This window comes from Stegostoma tigrinum, chromosome 12, assembly GCF_030684315.1.
Source record: "Stegostoma tigrinum isolate sSteTig4 chromosome 12, sSteTig4.hap1, whole genome shotgun sequence".
Classification (NCBI taxonomy): Eukaryota; Metazoa; Chordata; class Chondrichthyes; order Orectolobiformes; family Stegostomatidae; genus Stegostoma; species Stegostoma tigrinum.
The window spans coordinates 24,930,574-24,948,416 of NC_081365.1; the positions used below are offsets into that span (position 1 = coordinate 24,930,574).

General features: G+C 38.1%; 1 protein-coding gene across 2 annotated transcripts in view; it reads right to left on the reverse strand.

Moving 5' to 3' along the window:
- The window catches only part of urb1 (URB1 ribosome biogenesis homolog), a 108,871-nt gene that overhangs the window by 68,251 nt on the left and 22,777 nt on the right, over nt 1-17,843 (reverse strand). For both annotated transcript variants that reach the window (XM_059650210.1, XM_048540621.2), the window contains exons 9-19: nt 16,730-16,925; nt 13,864-14,001; nt 12,411-12,584; nt 10,858-11,020; nt 9,938-10,060; nt 8,122-8,234; nt 6,419-6,538; nt 3,813-3,929; nt 2,724-2,862; nt 1,271-1,441; nt 532-731 (exon numbers count right to left, since the gene is read on the reverse strand). In XM_059650210.1, the coding sequence (XP_059506193.1) occupies nt 532-731; nt 1,271-1,441; nt 2,724-2,862; nt 3,813-3,929; nt 6,419-6,538; nt 8,122-8,234; nt 9,938-10,060; nt 10,858-11,020; nt 12,411-12,584; nt 13,864-14,001; nt 16,730-16,925 (1,654 nt within the window). The remainder of the gene's footprint in view (nt 1-531; nt 732-1,270; nt 1,442-2,723; nt 2,863-3,812; nt 3,930-6,418; nt 6,539-8,121; nt 8,235-9,937; nt 10,061-10,857; nt 11,021-12,410; nt 12,585-13,863; nt 14,002-16,729; nt 16,926-17,843) is intronic.

Here is a 17,843-nt window from a genome sequence, read left to right on the forward strand (position 1 = left end):
AATGGAGTGCACAGATTTGGACAAAATGATGGGATGAGGTTTAAGGTATGATTAATTTTGTCAAAGGTCAAGAATAATATGAAGCAGGGAGCCAGACTCAAGATATGTTGAACATAAGTTTGACCAAGTTTGGCTCTGTACCGTAAATGGGAAGGAAACAAAATTTGGGAGTTGTTTAATTAATGAGTTGCTTAATGATAAGATTATAAACACATTGCATGAATTTTATTTTTAGGGGAGGAGGGGAACAGAGAAGGCAAGGTTTTAGACAGGAGGGATAAAATAAATATGAGTTTAGCCCGAACATTAACACTAACTATATAGATTTTTGGTTATACTATAAATTCTATAGCGCTAATTAAAATTCAAGACATTTCAGAAATGCACACATTGAGAGTCAATAAGTAAACCATGAGCAAAGAGTATTTGAAATTAGTGCTATCAGTACAAACAGTATAGACACACACTGATTTTATTGGTAAGTGCAAACCCAGCTGTTGAATGATTCCATGTAGAAATTCAATTTCTTACCAGCGTTTCCTGGGCTTGTTGTGGGATCCAAAGCCTATAATATTTGTGCAGCTGCCAAATATTTTTGTGCACAGTTTGTTTTTCAGGCAATGAATCCAGTTCTTTGTCATATGACTGTAATACCAGACACAAAGCCAATGGATCTTGTTGCACATGTAGAATGTCAGTCATAACAACAGAAAGATACTTCAGAATAGCATCTGAAATGGCACAAGAAGATGGGAATCAGTAAATGAGACAGCTGAGTATTGAGTTTTATTCAGTGGAGGCTTTGAGCAACAATTTCAAGATATCAGCTATGTTACCCCAAAACTGAATGCTCCACCTATTAAAACTCACACAAATGTACTTGTTCTTTTAAAAAGATTGTTTGGCTTCCTTTGTTCATGATAACACCAAGCAACAATTATGCAGAGTTTCTGAGCAAGTTTAGCAACAGTATGCAAAGGATGTAGCAACAGTCAAACAGAACTTTAGTAAGTAAAATGGAAGAGAAAAGGAAAAAAACGGAACGCAAATTTCATCTTCTCCATACATCATGATAGTTTATTTGATCCTTTGTGTGTTTTTATGTAAATGAATTGAAGCATCAGAACGGGAGTTGCATTGAAAATATTTTGTATTTGTACTGATCAAAACCACACACAATTTCAACTGAAGAACAAAGATTAAAATGTCAGAATTAGGGAGATCTGCTGTACACAGTGAACCGCTTATCAAAGATCATTCAGCAATTCACCTTTTCCACTACTGTTTTCTAAAATAACCTTGTTCTTGGCTTCCAAAGCAGCTGTAACCACAGCACTGAAAGGAAAGGTCTGTGCAATCATATCCTCACTCAGAGTAATCCCAACCTCTTCATTCAGACCTTCACTGGTCTCCATAATAACATCCACCATATCCAGAACATCTGAAAGAGAATAAAAGGTTAGGAGAATCATTCACTACAAAGTGAATATAATTGGCTGAGTAATGGTCCGTTTCACTTTACACAGTTCATGGAATTTACATGCATTTCACTGGATGATATTCAGTGAGCAGAAGTATATCGGAAGAAAATACTTCAGAGTTTGCACATTATTTATACATAGGGAATAGTTATAAGGTTGTTAACATAGTAATTCACTCACTTCAGTTGGTAAGGGATTTGATGATCTGTTGATCTTTTCATTTCATACATCTATGTTCAAATTCAGTTTAGATTGACAGGATGAAAGTCACTGCATCCTGACGGGCAAAATGTTAGGGAAGCTACAAGATCACTGCTCTAGAAAATAGAGAAATATTTACATGGGCTCACTCTCTTTTGAAGTCAGAGGTGAAATTAATTGATGGAGTCCAAGAAAATGGAGTTCTAACCATGTAATATGTATCTTGGGAATTCTTGATACTGAAATGGAAAATATTTTGCCAACCATAAATGACGTACGACCATGAACAACAGTAGGCCATTCATCCCTTCACTATTTAATAAGATTGCGGCTGATGTGATTTCAACTCCGATGCTACATTCCTATCTATCCATGATAACCATTCAGCAACCTGAATGCAAATGAACAGTTAAATGCAAAAGGTAGGATTATTTGTTTCAGTGCATTCAGAAAATGATTTTTCAAACACTACACAGAATGGTCAAAATACTGTGGTTGGATGTACACAATTCTGAGATTTTAAAGAGGGCATAAAATGAAGTTGAAAACCCCAGTCCACAACTGTGCAGTTCATTCTACCAGAACTAACATCACTGGCTGAAACACTTGTTTAAAATTCATTCACGGATGAGCTCATCGCTGACTGGCGATTCATTGCCCATGCAAGACAGCAGCTAAGAGTCAACCACACTGCTGTGGGTCTAGAATCACATGTAGTCCAGATCAGGTATGGGTGGCAGTTTCCTTCCCTAAAGGTCATTAGTGACCTTGACAATTAAGAATGGCTTCATGGTCATTATTAAACTTGTAATCTCACACTTTTATTGAATTCAAATTCCACCACTGCCATGTCAGGTTTCAAACCCAGGTCCCCGGAACATTTCCTGGCCCTCTGGATTAACAGTTCAGTGATAATACCACTGAGCCATCACCACCCACTAACTGATTAACGTTTATTTTCAGAAAGGTTTACTTTTGCTCTTTGTTTTTTCCTACAGTAACAGTAAGAGAATCAGTATTTTTTATTGCTTCCCTGCTCACCATCAATATGTGAGATAGGCAAGCGGACGCTTTCAGAGTCCTGTCCACCAAGGTTTGCTTGAAGCATGCTGGCTTCTTGTATTGCATCTGAGATCTTGTCTGTGTAAGGATATGGATTTGATATTAACTTTATCAGAACCTAGGAAAACACACAAAGCAATTTATGAAAATTGTGCATATGCAAATAAGGAAAAGAAATCTGTGAAATAAACAAAATTGAAAATCCTACTGTATGTAAACACATATATTAAGAGAAAGAGTGAGCCAATTGTATTACTGTCACTTAGTGAGATCATATCAACTGTTCAACTTGTTGGATCTAACTATTCCACAGTTTTTACATGTTGCAATTTATGATATTACGGAAGGAGCAACACCAGTACCCAGTACCATGAAGTGGAAAGAGTTCCTAGTCTTAGTCAGTGTGTATGGGTACTTTTGGGTACTCTAGTGGAATATGAAAAGCAGGCTGATGGCTAAACTACTTACAGCATTGAGCAACCTGCTAGGGACAAGCCATTCACCCATTTGTGTCAGCTATGGAGCTACAAGGGAGGAATATGCAATAAAAAAAGGTGAAAGATGTTTGTCCATTGTCAGGAGGAGATGTTCTCTGAACACTCGAACGCTAATTTTTAGAACAAACATTCCTAAATTGTGCAGGCAAATCAAACTTGTATTTTATACCAAGTAGAAAGGAGACCTTGAAATTTATTTCAATACCATCCATAACTGCATAAAGGGTTCAGTTTACAAGAATGGCACTTTTGTACTTACGTAAAGCTCATGGAGAGCCCTGAGATTATGATCAGTGCTGTTTTGATGCAAGTCTCTCAATCTAAATGAATTCATTACAAACTTAGCCAGAAGTGTGAATTAAAACATCATCAAAAATATACATTATAAGGACACCATTCTCAACTCTACCACATTGTATCAGGGATGAACTTGCCACTAAACACACCTACTCTTCTACTTGAGTGTGGAATTTGATAACTAATTATTTTTAACAATATTATTTACTATGTAATTATCTTCAACTTTATGCAAATATGGAATACAGGATCTGTAAACATAATCTGTACTTACCCTTTCAAGAAATAAAATGGCACTCTCTTGTTCCGAATCAGAAACAGATGAAAGACCTTTCACCCACAGTTCTAGCTCTTTCCAGGTGTACTCAAAATTTCCACTCTCTTTTAAAACCTAGCCAAGAAACAAAAGCTTGTAACACTTTACATCTGCCCATTGAGAAAGGAGTGGTCCAAGAGAACACAAGGTGAAGGAACTCCTCTAGTCCCAGGTGCTAATAATAAGTTTACCACAGGAAATTTCAACCACCTTAAACAGTCATAAAATAAAGAATGTTTGGTAATAGATTTTAAACACAAGAAAAAAAATGTAATTGAACTGTGATTCTAAATACATTCAAAAGATGAATCTTCTAATTTCAGGCAAATTCACCACTGCATGTGTGTGCAATTTAGTGCCTTAGGTATTTGAAGGAAATCAACAGTGCTGCGCTCAAAACTTCTCCTTTAGAAGACAAAATGGTCCTCCTAAAGTGAAAACAAAATTCACTCAACTGCTGTGAACCACCACATTTCCTTGTATGCACGAGAGTTTCAGTTTAAAAGAGGAGGCTCGGCACAACATGGTGGGCCAAAAGGCCTGTACTGTGCTGTACTGTTCTATGTTCTATATTCTTTTTGGTTCCAGTAAAACTGAACTCAGCTGGAGAATGTATCACAGTTGACTTTTAATAAATCACCTTAACAAAGTACTTCAAAATACAACTGCCATAGGATAATGTATTGGATTTTAATGTTCCCCCACCAGCAGACCTGAGAAGGTTGGCATGGTTAATCCAGTGGTTGGCTTTCCTGCTGCATCCTCATATACTCAAAAGTTCTGTGAAGCTTTGAGAAGGGCTGTGGAGGTGTCAGGCAGCTCTTAAGGGTCACATTCCACTGTCACCAGTATTTTACCCATGGTGGAGACAGAGTCCACCAAGCAAGAAGGTCAGCAGCTTTAGCTGGAAAATCTGTTATTAGTCAAGCAGGTTGGTGGTGCAGGGGCCTGTCACATACACCTCACCACTAGGGTCATTCCCCACCTTTATCCCTTGCTAGCCTCTCTTTTTTTAAAAATTAATTCATAGAATGTGGCCATCACTAGCTGGGCCAGCATTTATTGCCCAGAGTCGACCACATTGCTGCGGATCTGAAGTTACATGTAGGCCAGACCAGGTAAGGATGAGATTTCCTTCCCTAAAGGATACAGTAAACAAATAGGCTTTCATGACAATCAACAGTGGTCACATGGTTGCAATTCCAGCAGCAGTTACCTATCTTGGAGGTGCGCGGGGACCACAGAGCTATCAGCCATTCAATTTTCTCACTAAAGTGGGACTTCCTCCTATGAAAGGGGTACAGAATTGATTTTGAAGTGATAAGTGTTGTTATCATGTTAAATTGTTGTGGGTCAGTGATACTGTGCGAGTGCCCTTGGCAAGGGTCACAGTACCCTGCCAAATTCAGTTTTAAAAAATCCTATTTAACTCTAGAGAGATACTCAAATGGATGGAATTTACCACGCAATATTTGCAAATCATTATTTAACAATCCACATGCAACTCCTTTATCAGACATTTTAAAGAGGTATTGTATGCTTTAATCAGAGTCATTTTATTCTCTCTACTCTCTCAAAAAGGCATCCCTAGACAAGGTGCCAAATATAGGCCGTTTCACCATGCTAATCCATAGCTAGTATGGTAATTTCATTTAGCTGTAAATAAAAAATGAATTGTGATTTAGAACAGTCATTTGTAAGAAGGATATGTATGCCGACCAGCTGTTCTATGTTTAAAACCAGGTTTTTTTAATGCAAAAATGGCAATATTCACAGCATATATGTAAAGCTGTTAACTCAAAGCTAACAAAAGAACCTGATTTCTTCATAAAAACTTATTACTAACTATACATCAACTGTGTTTAATTATATGTCAGTAATAGGCATTGACTGAGGTTTAACCTGAGCACGTATAAAGATATACTTTCCCCTTTAAGGGACTGATACTATACTGTTTGGGTAGCATAACTTAATTTGGATAATTTAGTTTAAATTGCTTTGTAAAGTGTATAAAGAGACATCTATTGAAAGTAGTTGAGTTGGTGTTATACGCCAGTAATGCTTAATTTTGTAATTAAATGCAAAACTTAGTGTAAACTGCATCCAGCATTACCCTTCATCAATTGCTTGTTCAGAAAGTAACATTTACCATTCAGCCAACATATTTCCTACAACCTGCATTAGTTTGAATAATGAATCAACTGTCAAGCTGACTGATCAACAAATCGTCTTGAATTATTCAAAGATGTGGATATGAGACAAACAGTACATTTCTGATATAACAAGGTGTAGAGCTGGATGAACACGGCAAGCCAAACGGCATCAGATGAGCAGGAAAGCTGATGTTTTGGGCTTAGCCCCTTCTTCAGAAATCATTGGTCATTAAACTGACACCTAATATTCAAAGTAAGCAGGACCTAAATTATTTTGGGGAATGTATTAATAGCAAGAAGATTTTCTTGACTCATTCAGAATTAAATTTACAATATTATTTGAAAGCTAACGGCTTGTATGTATTGTCAAATAATGGGAATTAAATAATGTCAATTAAAATCTCAACTGACCTTTATAATAAGATGCTTGGTCAACATTTGCAATTGAGAGCTTTTACTAGTCACATACATTTTAATCAACAAATAAAGTACTGATTTTTCTTCACCACTTTTCTCTGTACTTGTGATATCCTACAAAAAAAATGCAGAATAAATCAGTTATTGCATCAGATGGTATCTTCACATTAAAACCATAAATCTCGGTAGTGATTAGATTCAGCATTATGATCAGACAAAATGCGGACTTTTGCATGTTCTACATGTATTACATTTTAAAGAATTATTAACAGAATGCTGTGAAAAGTTAACTTTGGTAGCCTCTATTATGATTATGATCCTCGTGATTATATGTACATTTATAGGGAGGATGCTAGGAATGGAGAGTTTTAAGTATGAAGAAAGGCTGGGCAGTTTAAGCCAGTTATCTTTGAAGATATAAGGCTGAGGAAAATTTAAGTGAAGAGTATAAAACTATGAAGGCCCTTGATTCGGAGATTACTAATTAAGAGCATTATTTAAATGAATTGGCAGAAGGATGGCTCAGGGTGTTTCAGGAGAACTTTTTCAGGCAATGTGATGGTATCTGGAATTCATATATGAGAGGTGTTAAGAGACAGAAAGCCTCATCACTTTTAAAGAACACTTTAATATGGTTTAATACCTCATTGAAAGACAGATCCTCTGACAACACAGCGCCTCCTCAGTTCTGTACTGGTGTGTTACCCTAGATTCAGTGCTTGTGTCTCTAGAGTTGGACTAAATTCCTGAGCTTTGATTTTTAAAGTGTGCGTGTTACTGAGTCAATTAACACTGAATTATTTGGATTAAGCCAAGTTTGAAGCGAGTTTTTTGAAAAGGAAATATTGCACCTTTACACTTAAAATGCAATTCCAATCTAAATAAAACACAAAAAAAAACAGAGGTTGCTGGAAAAGCTCAGCGAGTCTGGCAGCATCTGTGAAGAGAAATCAGAGTTAAACTTTCAGGTCTGGTGGCCCTTCCCGAGGCCTTTGCATGAGATAAATGAAAAATTAGATTTTTCCAACTAAAATCCCGGGTTGCCTCTTATCATCACAGAGCTCCTACAATGTGGAACCACACCATTCAGCCCATCAAGTCCACACCAACCCTCTGAAGAGCAACCCACCCAGACTCAAATCTATCTCTGTGGCTCTGCATTTCCCATGGCTAACCCATCTTAGTCTGCAGAACCCTAAACACTATGGGCAATTTAGCATGGCCAATCACCTAAACTACTCATCTTCTGACTAGAGGAGGAAACTGGAGCAGATGGAGGAAGCCCACGCAGACAAAAGGAGAATGTGCAAATTCCACACAGATAGTTGCCCAAGGCTGGAATCGACCTCGAGTTCCTGGTACTAAGAGGCAGCAGCCACCCCATACTTATAGAAGTATATACGGTACATCACCAATTTACCAGTGACTATTTTTCCAACTATGATATAACATGAGCACACACCAGGCACCAGCTAACTATAACAAACATCAAGCAAATAGTACCAACATTACTTATAAAAACCAAAAGGTTCCGAGGAAGGGTCACTGGATCCGAAATGTTGACACTGATTTTTCTTCACAGATGCTGCCAGATCTGCTGAGTTTTTCCAGCAACTTCTGTTTTTGGCTCTGATTTACAGTATCCACAGTTCTTTTGTTTTTCAAGTAAAACACTTGTTTGCCTTATATAATGGTACCTGAATTTTGAACCAAGCAAACTTATTGGCAGGCAGCTCTAGGGCAAGCTGAAGTATGTGGTGCTGTAGAACAGGTGCAACTTCCTGTCTGACCCCTTTCTCAGTCACAATGCCTGGAAAAAGCAGTTGAAGATTTCATCACAATAAAACTCAACATCATCCTAGCACCCAATATCAGCATAAAAACAGGCCATCAGCCCAAAGATATTATCCAATGCCTACGCTCCACGCAAATCTCTGCCAATTCCATCCATAAAACTCTAGCATCTTTCTTTTTGCACTCCCTCATGTGTTTACCTAGTTTTCTCTTAGATGCATCTAAGTCATTCTCATTACCAACTTCTTCAGGTGGCAAGTTTCCCATATTCTAACCACTTATAGATAGGCATTGGAAGGCACTGCTTTAAGAAATAAGCTGCTCGTAACTGTCACAAGTTTTCTTCAGGTCAAGATTAGCCTGCATACGTCCTGGTTCATCAAAGCAGCAGCATCAACATCTAGTTTTCAAAGAGTGCAGCAATTCCTTGGTGTTAAAATCATTTGCTCCCCATTTTACTGCACAATTGGAAATACAAAAATGAAATTGTATGATGTTTTTGTCGACAATGTATTTTCTAATTGTTTGTTTCTTCCTTCCCAGCTTTGTAAGTACTTAAGCACTTTGTCTCTGTTATACAGGTAGTTCTGGTACAATGCTATAGTTGCGTTCCTGTGTGACTGGAGTGTAGACAATTACACTACAGAAAATCATGCTATAGGAGATCCCTATAGAAAGTCACTATACTAGTACAGCAGAAAGCTCGCGTTATCCAAACAATGATCACTAATTTGTTAATTGCGTTACAGCCAATTCACATTGACGAAACACACGTAATAGCAGGACTACTTGCACTTTACCTATTGTGGTCAATTGACTTTTTCTTGTTGTTAATACTATAGACTGCCACAGGTTTTCTCCTGCACTTTCTTCAACTTTTGTGCACACTTTTGTGTCCACTGCTCAGCATGTAGGCACGTCTCTAAGTCTGTCATTAGCCCGCCCCAACACACCAAGTTCAGTCCCAGTACATTCCCCACCTCTGGTTTTGGTTCACTGGGCTGACCTCTTGTTTCCCATGATGTCGAGATTCTGGTGTTGGACTGGGGCAGACAAGGTCAACAGTCACATGACATCAGGTTATAGTCCAACCGGTTTATTTGAAATCACAAGCTTCGTCAGGTGAAGTGAAGAGAGCACCCAAACACAGACTTTACAATCACAGAGATCAAAACATCAGACAAATGCTGTAAGTGGAGTGTCAGCAGGCCAAATAATAGGTCTCTGCAGGTGACACACTTGATCATGTTTACCATCATTAGTCTTCACTTCAGGGTCTTACTGCTCATCTCTGCTTCTATGAGTGTGATCACCATTGCCAATATGACATAATGTGAAATTTTCACATTTGTGAGTGAACAGCAGAATGCTTTATTGAACACAAACCCACATAAAAAATGGTAAGACAGGACATCTAACCTTGATCCTTACAGATCCCTACACATCTTCCTGAGAACAGTTCAGTTTTAACAACAAATTTGGTCTTGCTGGTGAAGCCCACATGCAGGGAATGAATATATATATAAAAATAAGGTACCACATATTCATATAAAACTACCATATAGATAACTACACATGAACGGGAACAAAGCAACTTACAGTAAATTAATGCATTTAATTTCAATCCCCCCAGTTCTACTTTTCAAACCAGTTGTTGGCAAACAGCATGTTTCTATTAACTACTCAGCTTTCCATAACATTGTAATGATATTTACATACCTTTAAGCAATTTACTGAAATCAAATGCACACTGTGAAACCATATGAGGGACCACTTTCTGGTAAAGACACATAACCTGGAGGACAACTGCCTTCAGAACAGTGGTCTCAGCATCATCTTCACCTAAAGGGAAAGACGTGAAATGTGAAGCTGGGCTTACCAGAATGTATTTTATTAAATGCACAGACTAAGCATTTATTATTATCAAACGTATTTGATATGCAATCCCCCTCCTTCAGTGAATTGTTGTGAGATTTTAAAAATTAAAACCATTTTAATTTCACTCTCTCTCTCCACTTAGTCTCATCATCTCATTGAGTTTTAAAGATTGAGACAAACATGTAAACTTGGATTATGAATTGGTGACAATACTATATCAGGTAAAAAAAAAAGGAATATTGAGTCAGTAAGACTGAGCTGAGAGACAGAGAGAGAAACTAAAATAGTTTTAAATCTTAAAATTAAACACACTTAAAATTACCAACAATTCACTGAAGGAAGGAGACTCCATGTTTTTAACTTTGCTTCCTACAGAAATGAGATTGGTTGACCATCATTATCAATTATCATGTCATGAAAAAGGTTATAAATTATCATGATCAGATTTAATCACATGTGCTAAATTTACAGTTCAGTTAATGTATAAAGCAACTCTATGAAAACCATGGGGAGACTACGCAAAGAATGTCATGGCTTTAAGTTAACAGCAGAGTGGTGCAAATTATCCTGCGACTTCCGAGTGACTCAGTTATGGGGTATTTGTTTCTGGCTGCAAGTTGCTTGCATAATTGCACTTTAATTAAAAATGTTCATTATTCACAAAACACTATTTTGACAGTAAATTCTGGCCCATTGATTTTTCAAAATTTAAACCACACAATTTCGTATAACTTCCTATTCTGAGAAAAAGAAAACGTTACCGTGCTGGTCTGTAAGAACTGGAATCTCATTTGCTTGCTTTGCTGCACTGGTGCATTTTGTGTTTTTCTCATCTCCCTGCTTTTCTTTTCCATCCTCTTCCTTTTCTTTGTTCTTTAACAAAGATTGCCATGTAGCCACAATGCTATTTATATCTGGTAAATGCTATATCAGAAGAAAAATGGCACAGAACAGTATGGGAATTGCAGAAGAGTTCCATATTTCTAAAGTTAAGTCTGTATATGTTTTGCAAATCTGAATTTCATAGAAACTTAGCAAAGAGTAAATTAAAAAATTGACTTTACTGACGGTAATCACTGAATCCATCATAATATTGTGATACTATTCATCCTAAAGGATTAGAATGATTTGATCAATGCTTCTAGAGGCAATCTGTAAAACTGCAAATCGATGTGAATATATTTCAATTTTTAATCTGCGTTTCAATCTGCAATAGATTGGAAAACTCAGATTTGGAGAAGGTAGCCTACACAACAGAGTGTTTCCAAAATGGATTCTTTGGAGGCAAAAATCAGGCTAAATTGTACTGGGCCTGCTTTTATGCAGAATTAATATAACCTTGGGAGCAGCAATCATAATGACTGAATTTTACATTCACTTTCAGAAAGAGAAGAATGAGTCCAAGATTAGGAGGACTGACCTCCCGATTTAATTTGTAATCGCACTGGAGGCAGTCAGAGAGAAAGTATGTTAGACTAACAACTGGAATGAACAGTTTGTCAAATGGGAAAAGGTTAGATAGGCTGGGCTCCTATCCACTACAGTTTTTTAAAGGGAAGAGACTTCTTGATCCTGAGGGTTCTTTAAAGGGTGCATGTGGAACGGATGATTTTACTTATGAATCCTAAATTGGGGTCCTTAGTCATCAGTACGCTCATTTAGCTGGACAGATGTCAACCTTGATTTCGAGAGGCTGCAGGTGCTAGAAAGGATGGTTCATCTTGTGTAAGATTCTAGAACTAGGGGTCACAATTTAAAAATAGGGGACTGCCTATTCAAGGTAGATGAGGGGAGGACCGAGTCTTCGGAACTCTCTTCCTCTAAAGATTGTGGAAGGACAGTCTTGAGAACAGTTCTGAAGAACGGTCACTGAATCCAATTTTCTCCATAAATGCTGTAAGACCTGCTGAGTTTCTCCAATAATTTTTGTTTTGAAGTAGCTTATATTGTTGTTAAACTTCCTTTTGTTAAAGTTACAGTATTATTAATAAATCAGTATATTCTGTTTAAGCTATAAACTTGATGTCTGATATTGGTTATTCATAAAATCTAGTTAGGAACAATTAGGTAACTTTGAGGAACATTGCAAGCTTTAATTTCACTATGTTGCAATATCCAGTGTTAGCCAGTTTGATTTGGTCTGGCTTGGTATCTGTTTCTTCTATTTCATCCTTTCCTTTTACTTTTGGAAATAACATTAAGGGTTGTCTACATCAAAAGATACCTCATAAGTTCAAGTCATAACCAAACTCCAAGCCCGCCAAACGGAGTTTGTGAAACGTAAACGTCATGATGTGGCTACAGTGCTAAGTACCTTGCTGAGGTTCTCTCTGAACTGCTGTGCAAAATCCTCCATTGCACCACGAGTGTAAATTTCAGAGTTTTCCCACACTTCCACATTCAGGCAGTACTCAATGTTGTTGAGAGCCCTCTTCAGAACATATGCAAGCAAGGAGAAGGTAGTTTGTTGGACTACTTTGTTTGTAAGCTGAAAGTAACGAGAGTGTTGATTAAATTTGCTTTCATTTGCATGGTGTTATGATGTCAATAAGAAAACAGTTGGCAGCATTGATTAAAATAAAGGAAATTAGTGCAGAAGATGACAGAGGGAAAGCAAGCCCAACAGTCTGAAGCTCCAAAAGGCAAGTGGCGAAGAGTTCGTCCTTTTTCCTTTCTTTCTGTATTTTTCACAAAAACTCCCACAATAGATAGGCTTGTGCTGAGTAAAAGCAGATTACATTGAAGTCTCAGACATGAAAACAGTTACAATACAGTACAGAAAGACACCTATGGCACATTGCACCCATTCATCCCTTCGGTTTGTGCCAAGAGAATTAGCTCAAATCCCTCCAAGAAAATCATTTATTTCATGTAAACAGCAGCAAAACCTGAGCCCACCTCCAATGCTCACTGACTAGTAAAATTATTTTGAAAACTTTGCAAGTTATTAAATACTCTAACAATGAATAACAATTTCTACACTGGCCACAAACAGCTTCAGTCAGGTTTACCTAAGTGTTTGACATATTGATGCATGCAGCCAATTCCAGTCCACTCCTTACACACGTGCAGTGGCACACCCTTGTCTATGTTTCTAGTCTACATGATTATAAATCCACTTATAACAAGCTAAGTTTTACAATCTGTCCTGTACCTTTCCATGCTTTTATGAGCATGTGTGCAGGTGAGCATGTAAAGCATTTGTTTACGAGACTGGCCAAATGCATTCCAGTCCTGTCCTTTATTACACCTGATGTTGAATTTACCTGGCTCTTTCATTATGTTATCAAGGAATCCAGTTTCGTGGGTAAGCAGTAAAACTGCTTTTCTTTATTCATTGATGGGATGAGGACGTCACTGGCTAGGCAGCATTTATTACCCATCCCAAATACTTGGAGGGCAGTTAAGGATCAACCATATTGCTGCAGGTCTGAAGTCACACGCCAGCCAGACCAGGTAAGGATATTAGTGAGCCAGATGGGCTTTTCCTGGCAATTGACAATGGATTCACAATCTTGATTCTTAATTCAAGATATTCATTGAATTAAAATTCTACCATCTGCCAAGGCGAGATCTGAACCTGGGACTCCAGAATATTATCTGGGTCTCTGGATTACCAATCTAGTGATAATATCACTAGGCCATCGCCTCCCCATGCTTGATGTTGAGGGTTTGCAATAATTTGTCTTTCTACATATATTTTATTTATATTCTGATTTTATTTCGTTTAAAGAAACAAATAAATGTTAAATAGTGGTTTCCCTTACATTGAGTCCCTGAGTAAACATAGCCTTAGTAGCCACTGGAGGTAGTGTTGTAATCATCACCATAGAAAGGAGGCGTGGAATTGGGATGAACTCCTTTGTCTTGAAGGCATTGGAAATCTCTGGTTGAGCCTCGTAAATCTAAAATAGATGTTGAAAGTATACAAGGAAAATATGAAGATTATCCATGATTGAGTTTTTTGTTGGGCATATAACCTAATAATAGGATATATTACCAGGTAATTTTAAATAAATACTACAATGTTAGATCGTAATGATATTAAAAATGACCATAAATATCACAAGTTTGCTTGTCAACAAACTATTTTCCCAAATTGTTGCCAAAACCTACGATGACAAAATGACAAATTTCAAACAGCAGATCTGTGAATTTGCTTGTTTGAAGTTTGCTGTCTTAAAGAAAGTCTGCTGTTAGCAAATGTTTGCTGTGGGCAGTGTGGCTACACAGCAACACTAAAGTTCTCATGCAACCACATACCAGTTATTACAAAAGATTTGAAGGGCCTAACTAAAATTACCCTTGCAGTAAAGTACACAATGATTTTAACTCTGAAAAGCTCTAAGGTGGAGACAGTTTGCTTGGCACAGAGCATTATTCATCCTTTATGCATAGTTGTCCAGTTTTGTCCTGGGCTGAGACTATTTACGGGCACTGACACGTTATTCTTTGATTTTGATGCACCATGTTAAAAAGATTTCACTTATGCACACGTTACTAATTTGCGTATCTGAAAACAATATTGCACAGCAGTGGGCACGATTATTTGAATACTGAGACTTTCTTTTTGTTTAAGCTCTAGGATACACTAAATACCGGCCTCAATTTCACAAGGAAAATCAAAATATGGATCCTTGCTACTGATCTTGAAGAGAGCTGCCCACAAAAATCTAGCAACCTCCGTGGTGTAGTCTTTTCCTTTTCAGCTTGCAGTTTAATTCAGGTAGCAAGTCAAGGGGAAGTCTTGTTGTGCAGCAGTTGTGAAGTCAGAAAGTAAATCAAGGAGCCAATAATTGTGCAATATTCACATCAGTAAAGTGACAGAATGTGTCATCAACGGTGCTATCAAGCAGTACCTGCACACCATTAATCTGCTCACTTGCGCAGTAAGTCAGGGCCATTCAGCTCCTGACCTCATTACAGCCATGGCTCAAACATGGACAAAAATGCCGAATTCCAGAAGTGAGATACGACTAACTGCCCTTGACATCAAGGCGACATTTGAATGAGTACAGCATCAAGCTGCCCTCGCCAAATTAGAATGATGGGAAACAGAGAGAAATTCTTCATTGGTTGGAGTCACAGCTGGCACAAAGGATAATGACTGTTATCTTCAGGACATCTCTGCAAGAGATCCTCAGGATAGTGTCCAAGACCTAACCGTCTACAGATGCTTTATCAATGACACTCCCTCCATTTTAAGGCCAGAAATGGGGATGTTCAAAGATTGGAAAATGTTCAGCACATTCAGCAACTCCTTGGACACTGAAACAGTCCAAGTCTAAATTCAAAAATACCTGAACAATATCCAGGGTAAGGGTGAAAAGTGGCAGAAAGCATTGGTGCCACACAGACGTCAGACAATATCTCTCATTCAAGGTGACAAATCTAACAATCGTCCTTTGACATTCAATGGTGTTACCATCACTGAATCCCCTACTATCAACATCTTGGGGCTTAACACTGAAACTGAACTGGACTAGCCATATACATAGTGGTTACCCGAGTAGGTCAGAGGCTAGGAATCCTGCAGCAAGTAACTTATCTCCTGACTCTCCAAGGCCTGTCCACTGTTTACAAGCACAAGTCAGGAGTATGATGGAATACTCTCCACTTGCCTGGATGAATGCATTTTCCACATCACCAGTCTCCGCATCAAAAGGATCATAAACTGCTATTTCTGTCACCTCCATTGGGAATGCCACCACCAGACAGGTATCCCTCCCCTCACTGGCCAGCATTTCTTTGAAAGTTCCCTCTGGGACTCCTGGTCCACTCCTCCTCCATTCCTAACACCACCTCACACCCCCACAATACCTCCTGATGCAAGCACTGAAGGTGCTAATTTGACTCCTCTGCATCTAACACCCAAAGTACACCTTCCAGGTGATGCAACAATTTACCCGCACTTCGTTGAATCTAGTCTACTGTATTTTCTGCTCACAAAGCACGAGGAAAACTAAATGCAGACTGAATGACTGCTTTGCAGAATACCCATATTTTGTCTGTAAAAATGATCTGAGCTTCCCGTTGCCTGCCACTTCAATACACTACTGTGACCCAACATTTCTGTCTCAGGCCTGCTGCAGTGCTCTAGTAAAACTCAACAGAAGTTGGAGGAACAATATCTCATCTTCCAATTAGGTGATTAACCACTGAGCCACTGTGCTACCCAAAGAGCAGCATAAATACTACCCTCTTCTATCTTCCTTCAGTTCTGAAGAAGGGTCTGTGGACTTGAAATGTTAACTCGATTTTCCTTACACAAATGTTATCAGTTCCACTGAATTTCTCCAGTATGTTTTGTTTTGTTTGTTTCAGAATCTCCAGCATCTGCAGATCTTCGATGTATTTTAGACAATAATGAAATCTAAGAGTGTTGATTTGCTTGTGCATTCAGGTTGTTTATCAGTTTCTTGAACAGACGTTTCCTTTGTATATTTAACAATTGTATATTTAACACTTTAAGCAAAACTTAAAACCCATACTTATAGGTAATGTAATCTAAGAAACTGGATGATTACGATAACAAACATTTTAAGACAGTTTAAGCAATTAGATGTTTAATCATCCAGTATGTTACCAAAAAAACTAAGTATGAAAGCTTTGCGCAAGTTAGTTTTACCCTACCTTTCGGAGTAGTTTGATGTTATCTAGCCAGGCCGTCTTAAGTCTAGGGACAAAGGAATACTGTGTTTCTTGGAAGAATCTGCTTAATAAATCAGGGCACACTTTGAAGATGTTCACCATCAAATCAGCCACCAGCTCATCTTCTGTGGCTGTTTTTAAGCCCAGGAGAAATCTCAGCAGTACTATGTTTCCACCCCTGCATGTGTAAATAGCCGACAATTAAAATAAGAAAATAATTTCAGTGATTTTTGAAAGACCTGTAAATCATTTGTTAATGAATAACAGCAAGTTCAAGGATGATGTACAAACTATATTGAAACACATCCTATTAACTTAGTGACCACTTTCTGCACTATAACACGTACCTCCAATAATCTGAGAAATCAAGACAAGATGTGTTACAATCCAAGGCTAAGTACTTGGTGAAGACAAGGCCAAATGGTAATACCATGCTCTGTTACCTTAACTCCATGAACCCAAGTGCCGCCAGAAAGAAAAACTTGTTGCCTGAACAACTCTCTGTGGTAGCCAGTTCCACATTTGAACCATACTCAGGGTAATGATTTTTCTAAATTACATTTTTATTTCTTGGTGGCTATCTTAAATTGGCAGCCTTTGTAGAATCCAGTGTCTCCAACTGTTTCTTGATATCACATAGAGTGAATCAAATTGGCCGAAAACAAATATTTATGATGCTAGGGATCACTGTAGGAGGCTGAGATCTATCATCCATTTAGTACTTCTGGTTGAAGTTTCAACCCTATCGTTTGCACTGTGATAGTCTCTTCCATCATTGAGGATGGATATATTTGTGGAGCCACCTCATGTTTAGGCAGGCCTGGGGCTGCTTCTGGCATAATCTCCTGCACTCATCATTGAAACAGGGTTGATCCCCTGGCTTGATGGTAATGGTTGAGCAGGGGATATGGTGGGTCATGCGGTTAAAGTTTGTAATGCAGTACTATTCTGCAGCTGTTAATGGTACACAACGACTCAGGGGTGCCCAGTCTGGAGTTGCTCGGCTGAAAATAAAAAATGCTGGAAATCACAGTGGACATGGACAGCATCCATGGAGAGACAGCAAGCTAACATTTCAAGTCTAGACGACTTTTCA